The sequence below is a fragment of the Leptonychotes weddellii genome, chromosome 3 (assembly GCF_054177405.1).
Source record: "Leptonychotes weddellii isolate Sample4059 chromosome 3, ASM5417740v2, whole genome shotgun sequence".
NCBI classification, from domain to species: domain Eukaryota; kingdom Metazoa; phylum Chordata; class Mammalia; order Carnivora; family Phocidae; genus Leptonychotes; species Leptonychotes weddellii.
The window spans coordinates 2484149-2507932 of record NC_138371.1 but is presented as its reverse complement, the minus strand read 5'-3'; the positions used below and the strand labels follow the sequence as shown (position 1 = coordinate 2507932).

General features: G+C 50.0%; 1 protein-coding gene across 3 annotated transcripts; it reads right to left on the bottom strand.

Moving 5' to 3' along the window:
• Positions 1 to 1747: 1747 nt before the first annotated feature.
• On the bottom strand, positions 1748 to 23653 carry ILKAP (ILK associated serine/threonine phosphatase). 3 transcript variants are annotated; one of them, XM_081813321.1, is made up of 12 exons: positions 23527 to 23653; positions 15763 to 15828; positions 15234 to 15290; positions 12262 to 12381; positions 10868 to 10994; positions 8607 to 8713; positions 8146 to 8239; positions 7779 to 7866; positions 6345 to 6466; positions 3381 to 3500; positions 2226 to 2307; positions 1748 to 2040 (listed from the first exon to the last, which is right to left on the bottom strand). In XM_081813321.1, exons 1-12 carry the CDS (start codon positions 23579 to 23581, stop codon positions 1897 to 1899), a joined length of 1182 nt encoding a protein of 393 aa, XP_081669447.1. In that variant the 5' UTR covers positions 23582 to 23653; the 3' UTR covers positions 1748 to 1896. The 3 variants fall into 3 exon arrangements, with proteins under 3 accessions (XP_081669447.1, XP_081669448.1, XP_081669449.1); XM_081813322.1 differs by lacking the exon at positions 23527 to 23653 and adding an exon at positions 15619 to 15665 and having other exon boundaries at positions 15763 to 15819; XM_081813323.1 differs by lacking the exon at positions 23527 to 23653 and having other exon boundaries at positions 15740 to 15828.
• Positions 23654 to 23784: the final 131 nt, after the last annotated feature.

Below are 23784 nucleotides of genomic sequence, written 5' to 3'. Positions count from 1 at the left end.
GACTGCGGCCAGGTCTGCCGGACCCCCAGAGCCCACAGCGTCCCTCTCCACTGAGAGCCCACTCCCTCTCTCCCTCCCTCCCGGCCTGGGGGGGGCCCAGGCGCCCCACACGTAGGGAGCCACGTGGTGCCCTTGGCAGGCCCGGTGCGATTCTCAGTAGGGCCCGAACCCGCCCTACCGGGAAGCACTCTGATAAGGGCTGTGGGGCCACACCCTTCTCTGGATTTCACTTTGCACCCAGCGGGCGCAGATACTTCAAAGAAGTTCTCCTTCACCCTTGAAAAAGCCACAGATCTTTCCTTTGCTCAACCTAAGTGTATTATACCACAATTTGTTGAAGTATTTATTGTATAATGTTGCCAGATGGAATGTATTTATATATATAACTGACTGGATGAGATGCTCAAGTACTTCAGAGTTCTCATGCTACGCGACTATCCAGAGTTATAAAAACAAAGGGCAAACCTTAAAATAACGGATCTTCATCATTTCACCCAGACCCACTGCGGATGGCGAGCAGTGGACTGGGGGAGGGGAGGTGGAGGGTGGCCTCCCGCCCCAGGGGGGCCCTGGACCATGTGAAGACCATGGCAGGGGTGGGGGCCTGCCAGGGAAGCCTCCACGCGAAGCCACCCCCAGCTCTGGGACGGTGGTGTTCAGGGAGTTAGGGGCGCCTGGGTTGTGGTGGGGAGATGTGGACTGAATCAACTGTCCTATTTCCCGGCTCTGGGATGCCGGGGTCCTTTCTTCAGGGGTGCCCGCCGTGCGAGGTCAGGGATGGAACCTGTGCTCCACACTGGGGAAGGGCGTGCTCAGAACGCTTCCGAGGTGCTTGCAGCAGGGACTCAGCTCTGCTAACGGAGCTGAAGGGGCGATAAGGCGTGAGCTGGGTGGGGGCCCGAGAGCATTAGCAAACAGCCTCTTCCCAGGCAAGGTTTTAGAAACTTTCATCATCCTGCGGCAAACTCTACACAAGGCCTAGGAGCCGCTTTACTGAAATACGATTACAGCGACCGTGTGACCTGTTTTCTACTAGGACTCGAGAAGTACTTTATTCTTGTATACAGGGTAGTTACGCACTTGTTAACATCTTTACCACAAGGGTCCCCCTTCCAAGTGTCCCCGCAAAGACCGGCCTCAGCCCGGCACAGGGCAGAGGGAGCACACGTTCCTGAAACTGGAAGCTGGGGTTCAGAGGCCATTCCCGGACGGCAGCCTGACTGCTCAAAGCAGGAGCCTGCCCGCTTCCCACCCACGGCATCCAGATGCCAGTCCCAGGCACGCCGGCGCTCCACAGTCCTTGGCCACACACCGCATCTACTACCAGTGGGGCTGAATCTGAAGGCAGCCGAATTCCATGCCGTTCTGGGAAGGCCTGCCCGAGACCCACTACGCCAGAGAGTAGCAGCTTCGTATCCCGTCCCGTCCCCCAGCGAAGCCTCGCATCCTGCGCAACGTTTACGTAGCCTTCCTTGGCTCTGACAGCCCGTCTGGGCAGGTTCCTACCTCAGTCTCCTCCCCGTACAATGCCACTTCCCCAACCAGGGTCATTTCAAGAGCAAGAGAGCACAGGAAAGGTGCCAGGAACTACAAAACGCTGCACACTAAGCAGCCGGTGGGTCCCTGTCACGGGCCAATCCGAGATGCCAACGATGGTTTAGTAAGGAAGACCCAGAGCGTATCCAGAAACACACACAACCCCTGAAGGGTCAAGAATTGCTCAAAAGTAATAAAATAAAACACTAGGAAAAAAAAAAGAAACCTTTATTTACAACCATGGGAGTCCCACAGGAGTACACGAAACACACAGAATGTGCACACACACACGATGAACCTGTGAAGTCAATACCATGCCGCGCTCCCGGCCCCGCCGCGCCCTCGCTGCCCCGCCAGCCCTCACGGGGACCCTATCCGCACCACCATCACAGTGACGTTGTCCGCCGAGCCCCGCTGCACCGCCTTGTTGGCCAGCCTGTTGCAGGCAGCTTCGTAGCGGGCGTCCACGGTGGGCTTCCCTTCCCGGCTCTGGATCTTCTCATCCTAGCGGGCAGGAGAGGGTCCCCTGTCACCCTCCGAGACGCCATCTCCACGAGGCGGCGCTGTTCCCCAGCCACCGTCAGAGCAAGGCAGTGAGTCCCTGCGGGGGAGCTCACCGGGCAAACCGCCCCAGGCCCGCACCCCAAGCGCAGCTCCCACAGCTGGTCCTCGCTGGTGAGCTCTCTTACCTCCAGGCAGGACAGGATGAAGTTCACCGCTTCTTCTGGCGTGAAGACCTTGAAGAGGCCGTCACAGGCCAGCAGAATGAACCTACAGCACGGACGAGAAATATAAACGGGCCGTGGCAGCAAACTTCATAAAACAGCATGACGATGGAGATGAGATAAATACTCGAAGGCTAAGACATGAGCTTCCCCACGGTATTGAGGCAGAATCCTCCTTGTTTGCTCATTCTCACACCCAGGTCCTGGTTTTCCTCCTCTGAGGGGCACTCATCCAAAAATACTGATCACACGCTGTGCCTGGAACCCAGTAGGCACAAGGCTGGGCAGGCTCCCGCCCCCTCCAGTTTGGTGACAGACCCCGAGCGACCCGTCCCACAAACCCACGACGACGACCCCAAGCAGGGGCGCTCGCACAGTGCACACAACAGGGGGCCCGGGGTTCAGAGAACCAGAGGGGCTGGTGGAAGCGTCCCAGGCCCCCAAGGTTGGTAAGAGCACAGCGGCCGCGTGGGCCAGAGGCACGAGTGGAGACTGGGCAGAGGCCGAGCAGGCAGGGCCAGGGGGAGGCTCCCTCGCACAGCACAGGGGGCAGGCCTAGCAGGGGCTCCTCACTGAGGGCGTCCCCTGGCTGTGGCCAGGCAGGGCGCCATCTCCGTGGGCAGCTGAGCACGGCCACCTCTTTCTCCACCTAGCCCGGCTCTGCTTCAACACCACCCCTGGTTCTCCAGCAAGCATGAGCTAAAATTCAGACTCCTCAGCGCGGGACTCAGGACCCTTCCCAACCCGTCCCCAGAGCACCTTGCTGTCACTCCTCCATCACTGTCCAGGACTGGCACCTGCCCGGCCTTCTGTCCCACTGTCCCACCATAAGGGCTCTGTGGGTTTTCCCTCTGCCGGAGGGCCCTTCTCCTTCCTCCCACAGGGATGTGGCCCAAGTCTCCCAGAGCACCCCACACTCCCCTGACACACGGTGCCGGAATCGCCCACTCACGTGTACCCTCGCCTACCGGACTGGGGAGCCCCTGGGTCTGTCCGTCCTGCCCCGCCAGGCCCGGGCAGTGCCCCTGACAGGGCCTCCCCCACCCACACCAGGCTCAGGATCCACACTACAAGTCGGGAAGAGAACAAGACCCCGCGCCTTTGCTGGGGCACTGCTACCTGTCATTGGGGGTCAGCTGGCAGCGTCTGATGTCCGGCACCGAGGTGACCCCGCAGCGCTTGTACTGCCCGTCCCCGATGGAGCGTGACACCTCCAGCACACCCAACACACGACCATCCCTAAAATGAGGGAAACACAAAGACTCCATCTGACAGATCGCGGGTTCACGAGACTTCCAGGCAGAGCGAGGGATGGAGCCTGTGGGGGCTGCATCATTAACCAGCACGCTGTCCCTGCGCACTTCATGCTGCTCGTCACCGCCCTAGATCAGGAACGTCCCTGCTGTCCTCGGCGCCCCAGCCCCGCAGCACCCTGACGGAGCAGCCCGCAGCCTAACCCGCTGATCTGCCCGCAGCCAGGCTGGACTTGACGGGACTGGGCTGGGGCCTGGCTTTGCTTCTGTTTTGTTTGTGTCCTAAAGCTCCTTCAGGTGATTTGAGCACGCAGCCAGGATAAGAACGGCTGGACTAGACTAGAAGGATTTGTATTTACACCAATTCAGACCTGGAAAACCCCTGGAAGCAACTAGTCCCAGATTCTGAAGCAGAATGGATAGGATTCACTTTAAACTGGATTAATTGTAGTATTCTGCACATTCAACTTCTACCCGTTCTATTTTTAAACGAGGCATCCAGAATGGGGAGGCGACCTCTAAACAGGATGCGTGTCATCAGGGTTCTCTGAGCAGGGGAGAGAGCCCCGGCTCGGTGCCCCCAAGAACAGTTCTGGCGGGCCTATGTGCTACGCGAGCTCGGGCAGCTGCAAGCTCGCAGGCCCTCAGACCTTCACGTGTGAAACCAGAGAAGCCACACAACAAGGGACCTGAGTGCTCGGCAAACCCCAACACTGTTCGTGGAAGTCTGTGGAGGTTTCCCCAACGGACGAGAGCTCTGGAGAGGCGAGGCGGATGGACGTGTGTGGTAGGAAACGCCGGCCTGGCCTGGGCTGCGCTTTGGGGTCAGGATCCAGCCTGGCCGCCGGCACTTCAACGCGGCCACAAAGTCACCCTCCCAGTGGGCACAGACCCGCTGGCATCTACGGACAGCCGAGCAGTCTTCTCAAGTACAATCAGTGAAAGGAACAGCGAGAGGGGCCAGAGGACTCAGGAGCAGAGCCGAAGCCCAAAGGGTGGGGCGACTCTCAGGAAGCAGCGCCAAGCACAAGCACCGTGAGAACCCAACGAAGGGCTCCTTCAGTGACCAAGTGACGAGGTACTGGGCGTGGATCCCCCCCAACCCGAGTCACGAAGCTGGCTTGTTTCAACAAGACTGAGTGGCAGGTCCCAAACACCCGTTCGTGCCGCAACCCGGTAGAGAGAACACGAACGACTCCTGAGCCGCACCACAGAAGCCAGCATCGTGCTCCCCGCCCTGCTGGAGGGACAGGGGACAGCGGGAGTTCACGGAACCGCAGACCCAGGAGAAGCCAGCCATCTGTATTTCAGAGCACGGCAGGACAAGCTGACCGCACTCTGAGTCCTTCAGGCCCGGCTTCCAGAGGAGAGGAAATGCACACAAGCCACTTCAATGACCCACGAAAAATGCAGGCAAACGGGCCACTGGTGACCCCACACGACCGCCGGCCTCCCCCCCGGCCAGCCCGAGTGCAGCCAAGGATGACTGTGCCACACGGTAAGTGGGAGGAGGTAAGCCGGACGCTGGGTTCAAAGACGCTACAAGTAGGTGGGGGAACAGGAATTTAGACGAGGCGGGCGAGAACCCAACCCCCGGAGTCCTTCCTTCCCGCGTGGCTGTGTCTGCGACCAACCTTCACACAGGCCGGCCTCACATGCGCACACAAAGCTAATAGGGCAAAACGTTAACTACTGAATCCAGGCGGTTGATGTTTTACTATTTTCAATTTTTTTCCGAAAAACTTTCAAACGAATGCTTTAATGACACAAGTGGAAGGGCGTGGAGAAAAACACCCAGCAGGCCAGCCCAGGCCTCCGGTGAGGGACAGACCAGAGCCTGGCCCTGCTGCTCGGAGCCCCCAGCCCTCCTGCCGTGAGGGGCCCATCGTGAGCCGCACCGTCCAGTCACGTCTCTAAGGCACCCAAACCCTGCTCTTAATTTTGTGCAGACTGGGAAACAGAAAATAACTGCCAGCCATAAGACTGTCAATGTCAAAATCTCTCCACAGAGTTCAGGCAAAAGCAGAATTTTAAAGTTCTAAGAAACTTCTGAACAAACTCAGAGTTCTGACTGCTCCCCAGAGAGCCCTCGGCACTACCGGCCTGAACCCGGCTAGCCACAGTGAACGATGGGGACGAAGCTGCCGTTCCAAGGACAAGCAACTACAATCTTACACGGATACCTTACTGCTCTCTCATCCCAACGGAACATAATATCCTAATGGTCAAGCTGTAAAATGAACCAGAAGACACTCTGGCCAAACTCCTAGCACAACGTCCTTGAAGGGGAATTCTCCTGCGGTACAGAAAAGACATTCGCCTCCAGCAGCTACCTCAGGGACGCGGCAGATCTAAACCAGGGCAGGCATGCGGTCGTCAGAGACACCCGGAGAGGTGAACTGGGGCCGCAGACAGAGCCAGCCAGGCAGGGCCCCCTGTGCCAGGAAGCCCAGGGATGCTCAGCACGCGCTACAAAGACCTATTGTCTTCACCACTTCAGATTTTCTCTCTGGAGAATTTGCCTACAACTGTAGCTTATTCAGAGTAGTATTTAAGAAAGTTCCTAGTCACAGAGAAAATGTTGCAGATGGAGAACTTGAATTTGAGGCAGGCTTCCTCTTCTGCAGATGCAGGGAGCCATGTTTCCGGTACCCTCTTTTGCTCCCACTTGGACATAATGTGAAATCCTACAACATCCATTCACCTGCTTCTCCAGGTTAGACCTCGGACAGTCTCATCTCGCTGCAGACTGCATCACATGGAAGGTTCTACCCGACCACTCCCACAGGGGACAGCCCACCTCCCCGGAGTGCCCGCCAGTCCCCGTCACCTGACGTTTCCTCCAGCCTTCTGTATTCTCATTCGCTCTTCGTACTGTGTGGGATTATGCTCCTTGCTGAGGCTTAAGGCTGCATGCTTTTGACTCTCCTCATTAAAACGACACAGGATTGCCTGGGAACATGGAGATTACAACAGTCAGGAAACTCAAAGTCGCCAGCTGAAGACAAAGCTTAACCATGGACTTTCAGATTCCACCTCCTGCTGACAAACACGAGTTCAGAGGCTCAAGCAGCAGAGGAGCGTCCCGGCAGCCAGGGAGAGAAGCCCTGTTCTGCGTCTCCAGTCTGGAGCTCGCACCGCTGGCTGAGCACCGTGCCCTTCCCCCATGGGCTGCTGTCTTCTCGCCTGTGACACAGAAGGGAGGCCCCTGCCGAGGGTCAAAGCCCCTCCAAGTGGCACTATCCCATGAGTCTACAGGAGGCAGACATGGGGGCAGAGGGCGCCGACTACACTGGCCTCCATGCGCCCCACCGTCATGTCTGCTGCATGGGGACTTCCGGGAAAACCTCAGATTTCCAGAGAAGGAAGCCGAGGCCTGGAGAATGGGTATCGTGCCTACAGTCACGGAGCAGAGCCAGGAGCAGAGCCAGGAGCAGAGCCAGCAGAGCAATGCGGATCTGACTCCAGAGGCTTTTTTTGGGCTGATTTTACATGTTATTTGTTACGTTATTTAGCCTAAACACATGTGCACCTGGGATCATCTATTAGAAAATCACCAGAATATAAGACCCACTTGTGCAGGGACTGCCTGTGATGTTCACTGCTGCACCCCCAGGGCCGGGCATTTATTTAGAAGCCACTCTGTGATGGGGGTGGGAGCAGCAGATCAGCAGACGCCGCCTGAGCGTGGGAAGGGTCACTTCGGCACTGTGACTACTGACGGAGCGCAAGACTCGCTGCAAGAGGTGATGGAAATGACCGTCAGGTTCTGAAGGGGAGCAGGGAGCCCTGACTGTAGGGTGCCGCCCTCCAGCCTGAAGTCACTCCCCACAACTGGGGCTGGGACACAGGTGTCACCACGGGACATGTCACAGTGGGAAACTGGGTTTTCTTCCCTTGGCCATGTGGCCTGGGCTCTGGACAAATGGCACATCGCCTAGCACTTCTCCAACTACTTTTGACTTTTTCTGAAATCACAATGACTTTGGGAGGCAAGGGTTACTGTCTGAGGTCAGAGAAACGCAGCTGGGAAATACTTAAGCGCCTTGCACACCAATGGCCCACAGCCCTGAGACAGGCGTGCACACACACTGCCCAGGGCGTAAGTGTGCCAGAGAACAAACTGCCTCGAGCGTGGCTGCCGGTCCCCCACCCGGATCGTCGACTCTGCAGAGGCCCCGGCAGCAGCCCCACAAGACAGACTTCACCCCCGCCGGCACGTCCATCCTGCTGCACACTCGCGGGCCACCCGACTAGCACACACCCGACTATCTCCGAGGTTGGCGATATAGAGAATGTTGTCCACGGCCAGAACACACGTCGCGGTGGAGCCATCCTTCCAGGCAGGCTTCCTGCAGGGAGACACGTCGGAAGTCCAGTCACCACCAACATGCCAGCAACTTCGAGATGCACTCCAGAGCTGACTGGTCAGTCAACGTGGCAAGTTTCTCAAGAACTTTCTTTTTTACTATTTCAGATTCAGTTACAGTTATGAGAGCTTACTCAGTGCTAGGTACTTTTCAGACAGTGAGCACTAACACTCGGCTAAAAGAAGATCTAAAATGCGTTTAAGGAAAACCACACACAAACACATACCCACCACTCACATATCTTTATGTGGTCACACTTACTGGCTTGAAGCTTGTTTAAGAAACTCTTCATCAGTATGCTTGAAAGTGTCCAAAAGGCATCTCTTCACGGTTTTCTCTACACTGATTACATCTCCTATTACAGAAAAAACAAGACAACAAACTCTTAAGAGGAAATTCTCCTCTTGCTGCCATTTTGTTTTTGTACTGTGACCAAGAACATCTCTACTTCCTCGCCTGCAAGGCAGGCTCATTTGAGTCTGGTCTACAGTCTCCCAAATACACACTCCTACACAAACATTCCACACAATGTGCCATCACGCAGACACGAAGTCCTAGGCCAGCACACTACTCGGCCACCACCTGCTCACCCCAGAGCCCACTCTCCTCGGCCCCACCTTCAGAGAGCCACTAAGGATTCTTTCCAATGTGGCTTATCTTCCTGATTTACACAAACAAAAAACACCAAGATGGACACAAACCAATTTAGTTCTCAGTCCTACCTTTAGGAAACTTCCTGATTAAGTTCTGATGCAAATTCTGTGCAGCAAACTTTGAGGCTCGAATTCCTCCGTGACCATCAAAAACAGCGAAATATGAAACCCGGGTACTGGAAGAATGAACTGACGGTTAATGAGATTTTCACAAAGATCACGCCTCTCCACTAAGACCTCTAAATCCTTTTTTTTTTTTTAATCTTATTTACGAGAGAGAGTGCACATGCGCACGTGGGTGGGGGAGGGGGAGAGAGGGAGAAGCAGGCTCCCCGCTAAGCAGGGAGCCTGACCTGGGGCTCGATCCCAGAACCTCAAGATCATGACCTGAGCTTAACTGACTGAGCCACGCAGGCGTCCCAAGGCCTCTAAATCTTCTCTCAAAACAGTGAGCATTCACAAGACAGAGGATGTCCCCTGGTAAAGACACCATATTGTCACAAATGAGAAAAAAGGACACAGCATTAACTGAGACAAATGCTGAAGTAACTTTGATGGTATTTTCATTTTTATTTTTTTTTTAAATTCACTGATTTAAGTAATCTCTACACCCAACATGGGGCTCAAACTCACGACCCTGAAATCAAGAGTTGCACGCTCTACCGACTGAGCCAGCCAGGCGCCCCAAATTTTTTAACTTTTAATTTAAAAATGCCATGAAAATAGGGGTGCCTGGCTGGCTCAGTCAGAAGAGTGTGCGACTCTTTGATCTCCGGGTTGTGGGTTTGAGCCCCACAATGGGTACAGAGATTACTTAAAAATAATAATTTAAAAAAAGTTGAAGACTCACATTTTTTTTTCAAAAATCAAGATCTATTAACTGATCTTTCACTGAAGACTAGAACTTTTTTCTATTTAAATTGGATTTAGTTTTATAAGCTAACACACTGATAAAACAGTTACTGATCCAAGACAATAAAAAACATCTAAGAGAGCAGAGGGTAATTCCAGAACTGCTGCTCAGACTGATCCAACATCTAATTCTCGAGGCCTATCTCACCACTCTTATCCCTATTCCCCTTCCAAATTTTGCCAGAAAATGTGCATATATGGAACAAATGTCATTCATGATTTGAACTGTTTTGAGAAGAACGAACAAAAATGCCTATGAGAAATGACATTTTCTGTGCAGAGCTGCTTTTTCAAACATGGTTTGAGTTCCTTTTCAACGGAGACATCCTGAGCCATGAAAAAACAACTTCCTCTGGTTCCTAACCCTGAACCGTTCTCATATGCATGGTACTTGCTCAGTACGGTTCAGTGATCCCAGTGAGGTCCCCTCCCCTGGGGCTCTCCAGAAGTCCCTTTCCTGGCTTCAAAAGTAACCCCAGAGCACACTCCAGGTGAGCAAGGGCAGCCTAACAACAGTGAGCACATGTACATACACAGTCCCCTCCGCGGAGGACCAGGTCCCCTGCAGAGACCTTACTTCCTCAACTGGACAAAGGCCTCTGGCACCAATGGCTCAGCACACTGCATGTTAATGGCCACCTGGTGTCAGTTACTGAATGTAACCTACACATTACGTGATTATGGAAACCTGGTGGCATACGGATTATGTAATTATATAGTAGACACCTCACAGTATGTGTAAATGTAATGCACGTTCACTTACCTTGGTAGGACATACCCTGATGTCCTACCTTCTGGTGGTTTCCCTCCATGCCTAAAGCTTATCCAAAGGCTTCATTTTAGTTTGTGCAGTTGCAGGGAAATTTTCCCCGTTTTTCTTCTCTTTGATGCCATTTCTGCTTTTCCTTCTCTTTTTGGGCCCTATTACGCTAGCTCTCCTTGATCCCCATGTGCAGCTGTAATTAGCAGCTTTCCACTCTACCTACTGGCTCACAGAATAAGAATATTCTCTGCTGGAAGCTCTTCAGATACTGATGAAGAATACCACACCCCAAAGACCCACAATGTGGAGACTCCTTTCCCGTTTAACAGGTTTCTCAGCTTTGGCAGGAAGGACATTTGGGGCTGGACAATTCTCTGCTGCAGGGCTGTCCTGTGCTCTGTAGGATATTTAGCAGCATCCCAAGCACCCCCCAACCACCGGATGCCAGTTGCACACCCCTCCACGTGACACCCAAAAATGTCAGGGAGGGGCAGCAGTGTGCAAAATCAACCCCAGCTAAGAACCCCTGACCCCAAACCAAGCAGTCCCATCGATAAGCCATTCTTTCCAGTAAATACAACTGAACACGGTCCAACCACCCAGTCAGAACAGAGACTTCTGTGCCAACCAGGCTTGTCGGAGCATGGACACTCACATGAGGGACGACGGGGGCCTACACTCCTCCGTGATATCATTCAGGATGACGTGGGCGTCCTGCATCTCCTCCCGCTCGCCCTTCCGCTCGGCCACATAGCCTTTCAAACCGAAGATCACTGAGGAGGCTAAGGAAAAGAGAACAAAAAGCCAATACAAAACTGTGCTCTTCCCTCCAGAAGCCCTAGTCCCAGAGCAAATGAGAGGGAACTCTGGCTGTTTTACTCAGTAATGTCCTAACTGTGCACATAAAGAAGCTGTACCCTCAAGCCATCTAGCTCCCCAGCTCCCCAGCTGGAACTAAAATCAGACCACTGTTGGACGAAGACAGTCTCTCAAAGGCTGAACAGCAAAGAGGAGGCAACAGATGACAGTACGTTAGTAACCGACAGCGCCAGCCAAGGCATTAGGTCGAAGTACCAGAGCAAGGAATGTGCGGTCATCCCGAACCGGGCAAGGAATTATGTGCACATCTAGTCTTGTCGGTAACTACTGAGGGCACAAAAATTCCGAGTTTAAGGAAATGCAAGTAGAGTTTACCCCAAATGCCCTGTTGGACATCTGAAAATATCGATTTCCATGCCTGAGGCTGGTAAAGAACTTGAACAAATGGTAAGACAGTTGCTTCTACTCTGCCTGAGGAAGAGAAGGATGAAAGAGCCCACCGGAGGCACAGCAGTCTATTTATATTTAACAGCTAGGCTACGTTTGTTTGCAGACACCGCAGGGCCACGTAACTACTGAAATGAACACTTTACAGAGCCGCTGCTGGCAGGCATCGTACTCCCGAGCTAAGGGCAGCGACGAGCTAAGCTGAAGACCCCGTCCTTATAGCGAGCTAGTAACCCTCTCGCACCTCTGCGGCATGGGACGAAGTGGGCTGGTACAGTGCGTGAGCACCCACAGCTACCTCTCTCTAACGGATACCTCTCATTTCTTCTCTACTCTGACAAGTTACATAGCTGATGACAAATTCCAACTGCTTTTTCCAGCCTCAGGCTCTCTCTTGGGACGCTGCCTACTAAGCTAGTCACAGAATTCAAGGTGCTCATCAACAGGCGTGAACAGCAACAGGGAGTCAGAGAGAAAGTGGGTGCTCAATAAGCTAACTGTTCACTAGAGAAGGTAAAGTCAAAACCACCTGGTGTTTTCACCCTCGAGGAACAAATGTAGGTTTTGTATCTGACCAAAGGTAGGATCACACACGAATGGGGCAAGTAAAGAGAGGAGGCAAAAGTAAATTTGGCAATCTGTTTGCAAAAAGGGAACCCTACTGGCTTCTTAAATATAGACACAAAAAGGAAGCGCCATAAATCAGAAAGCGGAGCTCGATTTTGCTCTGGGTTGTTTTAAAATATGAAGTCTAATACATTTGTTTTCAAACTGTCTGAAAACCTTTACAAACTTTCTTTTCCACAAGCTCTTCACTGCCATTCTTCTCTTCTTCGGGGGCTTTTCTCTTTGCTCCTTTCTCTTCATTCTTTACCGTCTGGGACATCGACGTGTCGAGAGGACCTGGACACAAGGCAAAGCCAGAGAGAGACAGAGCTATAGACTGGCAGGGAAGCCCCCAGACCAGGCCCCACCCCCGACCCGGGACACCACACGATGTGGCGCGTGAGTAGGGGCAGAGAGGCAGGTGCCGTGGTCACGACTACGACCTCGAGGGCGGGGCAGCGCGCCCGGGGAACCAGCGGGGAGGACCCCATTGCACACACATGGTGTCTCAGAGCCACAGGCTTTTATTTGTAAACAGGGAAGTTTCCAAAATCTGCCAAGTGACACATCCTAAACAAGTCAAAACGTAGTAAGTGGGGCACCTGGGTGGCTCAGTTGGTTAAGCGACTGCCTTCGGCTCAGATCATGACCCTGGAGTCCCTGGATCGAGTCCCACATCGGGCTCCCTGCTCGGCAGGGAGTCTGCTTCTCCCTCTGACCCTCCCCCCTCTCATGTGCTCACTCTCTCTCATTCTCTCTCTCTCAAATAAATAAAATCTTTAAAAAAAAAAAAAAAAGTAAGTGCCAAAAGGGGGTTAACATGAGGTAAATGTCAGGCTTTAGGAACTGTTGGTGTCGTGAAAGGCAAAACAGGGCTGCTGAAGCCATCCACACTTGTAGAGGGACGAATCCGTCCTCGAAGCTGACGCTAAGAGCGCCTGCAGTGCGAGCCCATTTTGGGCAGAGCAAAGTCTCGTTTCAAGTCCCAGTTCTGCCACTCATGGAGGTGTGCCCTTGAGGCAAGCTACTTAAGTTTCTTCATCTGTGACACAGGGAGAATTCTGTCATCTTGGAAGGTGACTTTAAAACCGATGGGGACAAGGTATGTAAAGCATTTATCATGGTGCCTGGGTCATCACGTATCCCATGGCAGCCGCTGTCCTAATAAAGGGGCTCTATTCTCTGCGTTTCAGTATGAAGACAGGCAACCGTTACTCAACTAGTGTTTGCCAGACATTTCTGAGCACCGAGGAAGAAGGGAAGAAAACATCCCTGCCCTCAAGAAGAGTCAATTACTTGCAAAAGGACAGACGTCTGCAACAGGAGAACCTAACACACAAGTCCCGCCCCACATAATCAGGCACATTAACAGGGAAAATTTCACAGATGTTTCCAATACACTTTCCCCAGAGGTCTCTCCCGTAGCCTGTCACTTACTGTCGGTTCCAGCTTTCCCAGTGTGTATGTAAAACAATCTTCCTCTCTTTTAACTTGCAAAACAGATATTTTTATAGCTTTGTTGTTGACTTCTGATTGAATCACAGTGTAGCCAGAGAATGTGGTCTGTACATGAAATCAATTCTTTGTTGGGACTTACTTTATGGCCTAGAATGTAGTCGATTTTTGTAAATGGTGACTATGTCTTCTCAAGAAATCCAATATATTGGATGCAAGGTTAGATTCTATATCCGAAAAAATCAAGCTTGTTAATAATGGTGCTGAAATCTTCTAAGTTGTTACTAGTTGACTGTCTTTTGCCCTATGAAGAACTAAGACATAGCTATGGTCAATTTTCTTTCTTTTATTAAATCTGTTAAAAGCCCTGTTTGCACACATTAACTTTCATTATAAGAATACTGTCTTGGGGCGCCTGGGTGGCTCAGTCAGTTAAGCGTCTGCCTTTGGCTCAGGTCATGATCCCAGCGTCCTGGGATCGAGTCCTGCCTGTGTCAGGCTCCCTGCTCAGCTCAGAGTCTGATTCTCCCTCTGCCCCTGCCCCTGCATGCTCCCTCTCCCCCAAATAAATAAAATCTTAAGAAAAAAGAATACTGTCTTTATTGGGATAGTTTTAGCCTTAACTGTGTGAGAATGCTGTACGGTTTTAGTATGGGTCCACAGGCCTGAAAACCCGAGAATTCTTGTGTAAGATGATTATAACAACTTTTTCTAAATACGGGAAGTATACTAATTTAATCTACATATTCTAGACTAATCCTGCTTTTTATGTAATGAATTAATAACACAAAAAAATCTACTTAAAAAGCAGCAAATGTTTCACTTGATGACATAAGGAAGGTTCTTACACCAGAAGATAACTGCATATGAAAACAGACAGCCTGCATCCCCCACCGTCCCCTCCCTCTGTCCTGTGCCCCCTGCCCTGCCCCCACTTGGGGGAATTCCACGTGAGAAGCTCTCAGTCATATGGAGTAACAGATTCATCACGGTGACAACGGACAGGAATCTGCTCTGCTCTTCCCTCTACCTAACTGGGACGTAAAGAGGAAAACACATTTACAGGAACAGGTGCAACCAATGTTAATAGGCCTGACAAAAATGAAATCAAATCAATAAAGAGATTCTTGAGAACGTGTAAGGATTGACTGAAAATAATCAACCGAGGTCTTGAATTTCAAGAAAATTCCTGCACATGGTCTGTACCAGTCACTAAACCAGTGTCATTCAGATTTCATTTTCTTAAGATCAAAGTCTTTTTAATGTAAGTGCCATAAAAGAGAAAACTATCAGGTTCAGGGATATTAAACATGTTGTAACTATTTCATATATTCAGATACTTCTGCTGAATATATCTGAGTTTGTCAGGGACAGAGGCAGAGACATACTCTGAGATTTGTTGTTGTTGTTGTTAATAACAAAGTTCAAAGTAAATGACTGAACTCTTAATTCTTAAAGTTATTTGCAAGAGGTTGAATTCCAAGTAAAAAATAATCACCAAAAAGTGACGTAGTATATGATCTTTTTGCTTCCACCTGATGGTGCCTATGTATTTTTTATTTTAATAAATCTTATGCTGTACTTAATGTCATCCTAAACCCTGTTAAAATCTATTAACAAATACATTTTACATAAGAATAAATTTTGTATGTATTATTCTCATCAACACACTGAATTTTTTCCCTACCACTTACCTGAATCACCACTGCTGGCTGGTGGGAGATCATCAAAAAGCAAAGGTCCCCCTGACCCTGAAACACAGCAGAACACTTAGTGAGCCCACAAAAGCTGGATGAGGCTTAAGTTTCAGAATCCATCCCACCAGGACACCAATGCAGGTCATTGAAATAAACTCAAAACCTCTCGTGTCAATCCAGTGGCAACTCATACTTCGGTAAATAATGTCTTGAACCTATTTTATTTTAAGGTCCTCTCAATTCAAAGGAAACAAATATCTGCCTGAAAGAGTTAAATCTTATTTCAGCTAATAAAATAAACACTCAAATGAACCAGAGAAAACTGCTCAACATTTTTACGCAGTTCCTCAGGGCTAGCGACTAGCGGATTTTTCTGCCTTACCTGATGCCATGGATTCAAAACTTAAGACAGTCCAACACCTAAAACATCTGTGTGTTGAAAATGGGGGAAAGGGAGAAAGATTCAGACAACTACAACCCCAGGATGACACGTTGACACACACCTGGGAGAGCCTGAAGACTGTACCTGAGTCAGTACTGCTGGCCGGAGGGAGGTCATCAAAAAGCAGAGGTCCCTTCTGAGCTTCTTTGCCTAGAACACAGAGAGCCTGCTTAAAGAGCAGTCGGTCATCAGCCAGGACAGGTGGTCAAAGGGGGAGGCCTTTTGAGATGTTTGCTATTCAAATTTTCTCCTCCTAGCTGTACCAAATTCTACAAAGTATCTTCTCAGTAGCTATTTAACACACACGTTCGCTTCCAACAGTTACAGTCAACATAAATGCAATGAAACATGACCCAATGGGCGCCACTGGATATTCTGAGGAAAACAAATATTTTTCTCGGTAATTTCATTCCTGCAAGTAGCAAACACTGAAAACCTTTTTTTTAAAAAATGAATCCTGGGAAGAAATATACTAGTTCTAGAGCAAGAAAACAATTATTTGGTCCCTCAAGATAAAACGTCAAAAGACAGAGGGATCTCTGTCTGACCAAAGATCTACAGTCTTAAAAAGTCTGATTTCAATAGCATTCTGAACGAACCACCCACTAGAATCTCAAACAATGAGCACAGAGAAGGTGAGAGGCTGACGGAAGCAAATCTGCGTGAACTTGGCATCCCCAGCACAGTGCCCACTTAATTACTACCTATGGAGAAAATGAGGAATTTCAGATACTCCAACATAAACTCAGGAGAAAGCCAGGGAAATTTTTTAAATCTAAAAACCTGAAGATTTACACACCAAGAGGACTGGTCTTAAATGTTTTTTATTCAATTGTCCCTTTCCACATAAAATTTAACCACCGTTCTTCATTCTCCAGCTTTCCCCAAAATTTCTATTTAAGCTATTAAATATAGGGACTGCACACAAGAAATGGGGGAAACAAAGGGCTGAAGATGTAGGTGTGCACATTCCCATCCTATGAAGTTTGTCCCACCTCTTGTTCCTCAGAGTTCAAGTACAGAAATGTACTCATTTAAAAACCAGTTCAACTGTATGCTCCAAAAGGCTCATCTATATCGACCCTTTGCCTCTATGTAGAAATGAGCTGGGTATCAATTCAACTTTTTTTTTTTTTAAGGTTTATTTATTCATTTGAGAGAGAAAGCGCACATGCACAAGCATGCGAGCAGTGGGAGGAACAGAGGGAGAAGGACAAGCAGACAGCACTGAGCGCAGAGCCCCACAGAGGCCAATCCCATGACCCTGAGACCATTGACCTTAGGCGAAATCAAAGTCAGATGCTTAACCAACTGAGCCACCCAGGCGCCCCCAATTCTACTCTTCTAAAAACAAAAATTTAGGGGCGCCTGGGTGGCTCAGTCGGTTAAGTTGGGGAAGCTCAGGTCTTGATCTCAGGGTCGTGAGTTTGAGCCCCGTGTTGGGCTCCATGCTGGGTGTGGAACCTACTTAAAAAATAAATAAAGAAACAAATAATAAAAAAAATTTAATTTAAAATTTAGAAACTCCAAGGAAAGAAACTTCTTCAGGAGTTTTTAGGTCAAAAGTACCTTAAATACCTTATAAATTCCTGATTTAACAAAAAGCAACTCTTCTGCTTTACACCCTAATTCAAAATGGGAAATGTCTACTCCATTAAATTATACTGTTATCCCTCAGGATTCCAAACAGCCTAAGTAACTGCAAATACTTTCATTTTCCTCACAAGTGACATATACACTCTACGGAGGTATTCAAACAGCAGCATCATGAGGACATTAAACGGCATTTAGAACAACCATTTACTCACTCTGTAATCCTCCTACAAGAATCCCTAATATTCTCGCAGGGCACTTCCAAGAGGAACCCAAACCAAACTGGGTCTAACCATCAAATGCCCATTCTCCTCACAGACTGAAAACTGTATGGCACGATGCAGAGCAAGCACACTATGTTCAGTGGGGCCAGAGAGCCGGGCTTCTTGGGGAGAGAGAACATTACAGGGAGGAGGCCAACCTGAAGAGCAACCAACCCCTGGGTCAGGTCAGATTTTAATTTCCAAATTAAACTACCCATCTAAATCAGGTCTTTCCCTTGCCAATGTCCAGTGGGGAAAGTCCTCCTTCCCAGGTAATACATTTTCAGCTCTTACAAGCATTTGTCACCACAGAGCTTCCAGCTTAGCACCAGCCTGGCCTCTGTCCTTCGGCTACAACTCTGAAATAGTGCCCTGATCTGAGCACCATCCCCAGACAGTGGCCCATTTCCTCGTGCCGAATCAAATGAGCCTCCCCGCTTCTCCTTTCTCACTCTGGAATACTGTGAGTGCTACTTCAATTAAACACAACGAGATCTTCTCATTTTTGGTGGTCACAAGTGAAAACGGCTCTTAAGAATAATTAATACTGCCTGCCTGCCAGGCACTGTTCCAGGGCTCTCTTCGTGTTTCCAATGCACTAAATCCTTACACCAGTTTTATGACGTGAGTACTATTATTGCCGTTCCTCACTGATGAGGAGACTGAGGCAATCAGGTGGAACTAAGGGAGAGCCGGTGAAGAGTGGGCAGGCAAAGCCAGGCATCCTTGTTTCCGTCCGAGCCCTTGCGAGGCGCCACCCTGCCTCCACACACCATCTCATTTAACCCTCCGACAACCCTCTGAAGATAATCCCAAGATTCTTGATCTCTGGAATACTTTTTGCATCATTGAAAGGATCACTTATAATAACTTGTATTGGGATTCTTTTTTTTTTTTTTAAGATTTTATTTATTTATCTGACAGAGAGACACAGCGAGAGAGGGAACACAAGCAGGGGGAGTGGGAGAGGGAGAAGCAGGCTTCCCGCTGAGCAGGGAGCCCGATGTGGGGCTCAATCCCAGGACCCTGGGATCATGACCTGAGCCGAAGGCAGACGCTTAACGACTGAGCCACCCAGGCGCCCCTGTATTTGGATTCTTAAAAAAATAAAAATAAAAATCTGTGGGGCGCCTGGCTGGCTCCGTCAGTAGAGCACGCAACTCTTGATCTCGGGGTTGTGAGTTCTTGCCCTACACTGTGTGTGGGGATTACTTAAAAATAAAATCTTAAAAAAAAAAAAAATCTGTAGGTAATAGATGCTATAATGGAAACATCTGATTACCCAGAACCTTACATTCCATTTTGGATAAAGAGTAATCCAAAGTGATGGGGGTCATCAGCAATAATTAGACAAAGTATGACTTTGGGGAAGTAGGGTAACAGCTGAGTGTCATGTTCCAATTTCTTTTAAGCTGATGCACTTGTGTACATGCATTTTACTTTTTAAGAGGCAGAAGCGTACTGTACACCACATTCTCCATATACCCTTGTTCATGTAAGCCCTCCGGGCAGGTTCCAGGCCAGCACATCTGGGTCTAACTACTCTTTCCAACAGCTGTGTTCTGTTCTGTGTGGGAGGCACTGCCACACACATGTTCAGTCCCCTCACTGATGGGCATGCAGACTGATTCCAGTTTCTCGCATGACAATAATGCCACAGTAAACAACCTTAGACATCTATCCCTACTGAATCTGCTAGACCGCTAGGTCAAAGCATGAGTGGTTTGAATCTGACAGATGTCCAAATCTGTTTCCAAAAAGTGGTGGTAATGTCTACCCCCAACACACTTTATGAGAATGTCCATTTCTCTCCATCTTCACCACCATGATGCAAATTTTTAATCTGCTGGCTGAAAACATGATGCATTAGTGATTTGCTACTCCTTTCCTCAGTGACTGAGGAAGCTAAGCACTGGTTTCGGCTGACTGGTCATTTGCATTTCTTCTTCCATAAACTGTCAGGATACAGCCTTTGACAATTTCAAATGGGCTACCTGTCTTTTTCTTACTCATGTGTTTAAACCTTTCATTTACTAGGGATCATTGGTAATGTGTACGAAATTTTATTTTAAGACTTTATTTATTTAAGGGCGCCTGGGTGGCTCAGTCGGTTAAGTGTCTGCCTTCAGCTCAGGTCATGATCACGGGGTCCTGGGATCGAGCCCCGCATCAGGTTCCCGAAGCATAGTGGGGAGTCTGCTTCTCCCTCTCCCTCTGCCCCTCCCACCTGCTTGTTCTCTCTCAAATAAATAAAATCTTAAAAAAAAAAAAGAGGGTTCACATCCCTCAGAGCTATTAAAAAATTAGAGATGATTCAAAAAAATTTTTTATTTATTTATTTGAGAGAAAGAAGGATAAATAGACTCCCCGCTGAGCAGGAAGCTCAATGTGGGGCTCCCACCTCTGGACCTTGGGATCACGACCTGAGCTGAAGGCAGACACTTAACCTATTGAGCCACTCAGGCGCCCCTACAAAATTATTTTCTGTTTTTTTTTGCTTTTGTAGTATTTTGCCCTGCAGAAATTTTTATTTTTACATAGTTAAATCCATTTTAATTTCTTAAGAGTTTTTTCTTGCTTGCCCCTGAAGTTTTACAGTTAGTGTTTTTTTCTAGTATCTTAACCTTTATTTTATATTTAGATCTCCAGGGTTTTTCTGGAAAGAAATTTTTTTTTTTTTAATTTATTCATTCGAGACACAGAGATACAGAGAGAGAGAGAATATGAGCAGGGGGAGAAGCAGAGGGAGGGGGAGATGCGGGACTCGATCCCAGGACCCTGGGATCATGACCTGAGCCGAAGGCAGACGCTTAACCATCTGAGCCACCCAGGTGCCCCTGGAAAGAAATATTTTGAAGATGGCCTACCACGCAGAATTTACTTAGTTCTGCCCGCTGACCATCAGTTTTAAAGTATAGCGGTGTAGCAACCTTGTAAGTGAAAGAACCACCCTATAAAACTGAAACCAACTTATTGTCAGAGCGACTTTAAACCAGGACACCTTTAACTTGTTTGGATTATCAAGTATAAGCTGTTGATCTTAAAGACATCAAGGTAGCACTTTTAGGAGTATGAGAGAGCAGAGAAGTTTCATTCCTGTCTGATATGGGCATACTTCCTCGTTTAGGTCAACTCTCTATATACAAAAACTTGAGCCACTCAGCAATCAAATCTATAAGTGCTGGCGTGAAAACTACTCATTTAACACAAAATCTGAAACCATTTAATGCGTTCCTTCTACATTTTTCTTCAGACGATAAAAATTAAGAGGCTCGCAGGCAGGAACATTAGATGGAATGTTTAAAACAAAAACCAAAGAACAAAATACACTCGATGTGATCTGAGCAGTGTGAAAGTTCCTCCCTTTGGACACTCACAAAATCCAGTTAAGAGTGCATGTTTTTTCTTTTAAATAGCCGTAAGGTTAACAGCTCATATACTAACATCTAAGCACTAGCATCTACTAAGCACTGACCATACTAAGCACCGAGCATGTAGTACTCTCTAACACGTGCTAACAGTAGGAGGCGGCAATCCTACTTTACAGATGTGGGAACAGTCACAGAAGAAGGCAGTTAGTTAGTGGATGTGAAACCAGTTTGATTACATGTCCAAAACCACTCTTCTCTGAGACCGTGAAAATGACTAGGTCTTTATTGCTCCCTGCCTGAGCACCCGCACATCATGTGTGAGGATCACGATGGTGCAGTTTTGCTCATCTTCCCATCCACTTTATGAAACCAACCTTATTTTCCTTTCATTTACTCCATTTTTAATTTTATCAACCAATATCATTGATTTTCTGAAACAAAGTATGGCATTTAAATTAGTCTTTCAAAAATCACAGTTTTTTCACAAGATCATGAAATCAGATTCTTTTTTTTTTTTTTTTTTTAAGATTTTATTTGACAGAGAGCGAGCACAAGTAGGGGAGCAGCAGAGGGAGAGGGAGAAGCAGGCTCCTCGCTAACGTGGGGCTCGGTCCTGGCCGAAGGCAGACGTGTCACTGACTGAGCCACCCAAGTGCCCCAGGTTCTGTTCTTGTTCAAATGATTGTTTTAACCTGTTAAATCTCATTTTGTTGGTATTAACTGCCTGTCAAGATAACTTTGGATCCCAACTCTGTCACTCACTTTAGTACTTATCCCGCTCAGCTTCCTGCCATCTACAAATTCAGAAAGCATGCCTTCTTTGTTTTTAAAGCTATTTTTAAAAATACACTCAGCCAAGCAGGCCCTGTGACAGCGTCAGTGCCCTTCCCACAAGCAGGGAGCAGTTCACTAATCCACTTTCCAGGGAACAGGGGTTTAAACACTGCAGCCCCCCTGCTCCCCTGGCATCCCAGGCAGGGTTGGAGATGCCCCCCGCCCCCTCCCCCCCCACTCACTGTGTTCGGTGGCAAGCTGCCAAACACCAGCTTGTAAGAGTCAGGAGTTGTCAGATTTTGTATCTCATAAAGGGTGCCTTCTCCTGAGCAGATAAATTAATTCCGGGTAAAAAATAATGGAGATTTTTTTCTTTAAATGATAGGCTTACAGGCACATCTGCAAATCCAAACTCTGCCCCAAACAGACTCAGAGAGAAGGTATACTCCATCGACAGGGTTAAAAAAAAAAAAAAAAAAAGACTGCATACACAAAGCCAGAGTTTTCACCTACAAGTAGAACAATTTTACCCACAACTAGAACAATTTAGCAAGTGAATGGCTCAGAGACAGTTATTTAGATGTTTCTGCACCATCAGAACGGTAAGTGGGCAAGAGTTAAGTGCCATTACTGGGTATAACGGCTCCATAAAGGCTGGCCCGGCCGTTCACACCTGAGAAGCAGAACCCAAGCCCCGTGCAGGGCAGGACCAGCCGTTCCTCAGGGCCCAAGTTCACCGCTCCTCCACACTGGTATGCTCGCACAAACCAGAGGACCGAACGTCCCCCCACACCGTTCCCTCGCCTAGAATCTCTGCAAATCACGTCAGAGGCCCCATTCCAGCACCGCCTCCTTCCGCAGTCTTCCTGGACGGACTACAAGCATCACTCCCCCAGGCACTCGCGTTTCCCACAGTCCGTAACTTTGCCAGTTGGAATCACAATCACTTGCATTCAGATACAAGCTCTTTTTGCAAGCCAAGGCTGGATCTTGTCCCCTTCCTGTTCCCTCCAACAGTGGCTTCCAAAACCTCGGTCTCCAGACTCCTGCTGAGCTGGCCGGTCAAAATCCCCTGGGGATTTAACAACACACATTCAGGACCCTACCTTGGAGGCTTTCCGATCCAGTGGACGGAGGGGAGCCTGGAAATCTGAACTTGTTCTTAAAATTTCCCAGGTCGTCTGCCACCAGACAGGCTCAGAAATGCGGCCCTGCGGGGCAGCGTCCGCTGAACGTCCTGCGTGGGCAAGTGCTAGTAAGTCCCGCACAGTCAAACCCGCAGCGAGCCCTGCGCACTGGACACGCCGCGCTAACGAAGGCCTGGTCCCAGCCGCTCGTGCGTGGAGCTCACGCACCCGCACAGGCCCGGCGCGCAGCAGACGAGCGCACGTGCGCTAGTGCTGCTGCCTCTGCGGGGCCGCGGACGCGAGAGAAAACTCCTGCGAAAAGTCAAATCGTAAGAGCGCGGAGGACGAGCGCTCCCCTCTGGGCCTGACGCACCAAGGATGACGGCGGCGCTGGCTGCGGCGTCGGGGGTAAACACAAAGCCACCTGCAGCCCGAACTTGCAGCCCGGCCGCAGTCACGCCCGCGGGGCCGGCGGCGCGGGCCCGGGCCGCCCTCCGCCGCCGCACGTGCGGGCCGCACACAAAGGACGCGGCGGCCGGCGGCCCGCTCCCGCGCCTGCCCCCACCCCGCGCGCAGCAGACATGGCGGAGGCCCGCCGCCGGCCCCGCGCAGGCCGCGCTCGCCCCCGCTCCGCCCCGCCGCCCGCCTCAGGCGCCGCGGGCCTCCAGGCCGCCGCCGCCCGCCCTCCCCTCGCCGGCCGGCCGGGCGGCCACCGCTTACCGACAGACGGGCGCGGCGAGCGCTCGGGCTCCGGCAGGTCCCCGAACAGGTCCATGGCCGAGGCGGGGCGGCGGCGGCGGCGGTCGCGCAGCCTGCGGGCGGCGACGGCGGCAGCGGCGGCGGCGGCGGCGGCGGCAGCGGGGCGGTGGCGGCCCGGGCGCCGTCAATCACCCGAAGGCGGGTCCGAAGCACCACCAATCGGCGCGCGGCGTGGCGCGGCCGCCCCAGAGTCCTGCGCGCGGGCGGGCGGGGCGGCGC

Bases quoted from the DNA above. Each gene is read 5' to 3' on its own strand.
- ILKAP (XM_081813321.1), bottom strand. From the start codon at position 23,581: ATGGACCTGTTCGGGGACCTGCCGGAGCCCGAGCGCTCGCCGCGCCCG. The intron at 8,714-10,867 runs GTGAGTGTCCAT...TCATTCTTCCAG, and splicing joins AGGCCCCCGTCGTCCCTCAT to TACCCGGGTTTCATATTTCG. The intron at 2,308-3,380 runs GTAGCAGTGCCC...TCCGTGCTGTAG, and splicing joins CAGCTGACCCCCAATGACAG to GTTCATTCTGCTGGCCTGTG.